This window comes from Sphaeroforma arctica, assembly GCF_001186125.1.
Source record: "Sphaeroforma arctica JP610 unplaced genomic scaffold supercont1.561, whole genome shotgun sequence".
Lineage (NCBI taxonomy): Eukaryota > Ichthyosporea > Ichthyophonida > Sphaeroforma > Sphaeroforma arctica.
Window position 1 is genome coordinate 41051 of NW_014039997.1, and position 564 is coordinate 41614.

The 564-nt window shown below is 45.4% G+C and overlaps 1 protein-coding gene across 1 annotated transcript in view; it reads right to left on the reverse strand.

Annotated features, from left to right (window-relative positions):
- SARC_07241 (hypothetical protein) overlaps window positions 1-428 on the reverse strand; it is a gene marked incomplete at both ends in the record, with an annotated part of 5262 nt that extends 4834 nt beyond the window's left edge. Inside the window, one exon of the mRNA XM_014298825.1 lies at window positions 21-428. Coding sequence (XP_014154300.1) covers window positions 21-428 — 408 coding nt within the window. The remainder of the gene's footprint in view (window positions 1-20) is intronic.
- Window positions 429-564: the final 136 nt, after the last annotated feature.

Sequence of the window (564 nt, forward strand, 5' to 3'; positions counted from 1 at the left end):
TTTTCGGACAGGTCCAATACTTCCTTTTCACTCCGGATTTGTGCTGGAGTGTCTTTTAGATGTGGAGTTATAATGTCCCCGACATTCGTATCCATGAAATTTCCAGCCTTTCGACGTTTATCCTCAATATTTGACGGCACGTGGTCAGGGGGCAAGCTGGGGTCCTGAGCTTCACTCCCAGGTGATACACGGACGCTGGCGAGCCTTCCCGCGGCAGTAGATACCTCTTTTTCCAAGGCTTTAGGATCCGACAAGTCATCCTCAGAATTATCCTCTGTATCAACCTCAGAATTGGCTTCCCCAACAGTATCCTCGGCAGGCTCAACTCCAGACAGGCTAGGTGTTTCCACAGGGACCTCAGGAACCTCGGTAGGCTTAGCAGGCTTAGAGCTAGCGGCTCCCTTGCCTTTAGAAGTACCCTTAGCCATAGTATTTGATGGATAGTAAATCGATGTTAGACAGTCTAGAAGCAGTACACTACTGTAGCTACTAAATAACTGAAAAATATGTAAACTTCGATGGAAATTACTAGGTTTCAAACTATATTAAACTAAAATCTAATTT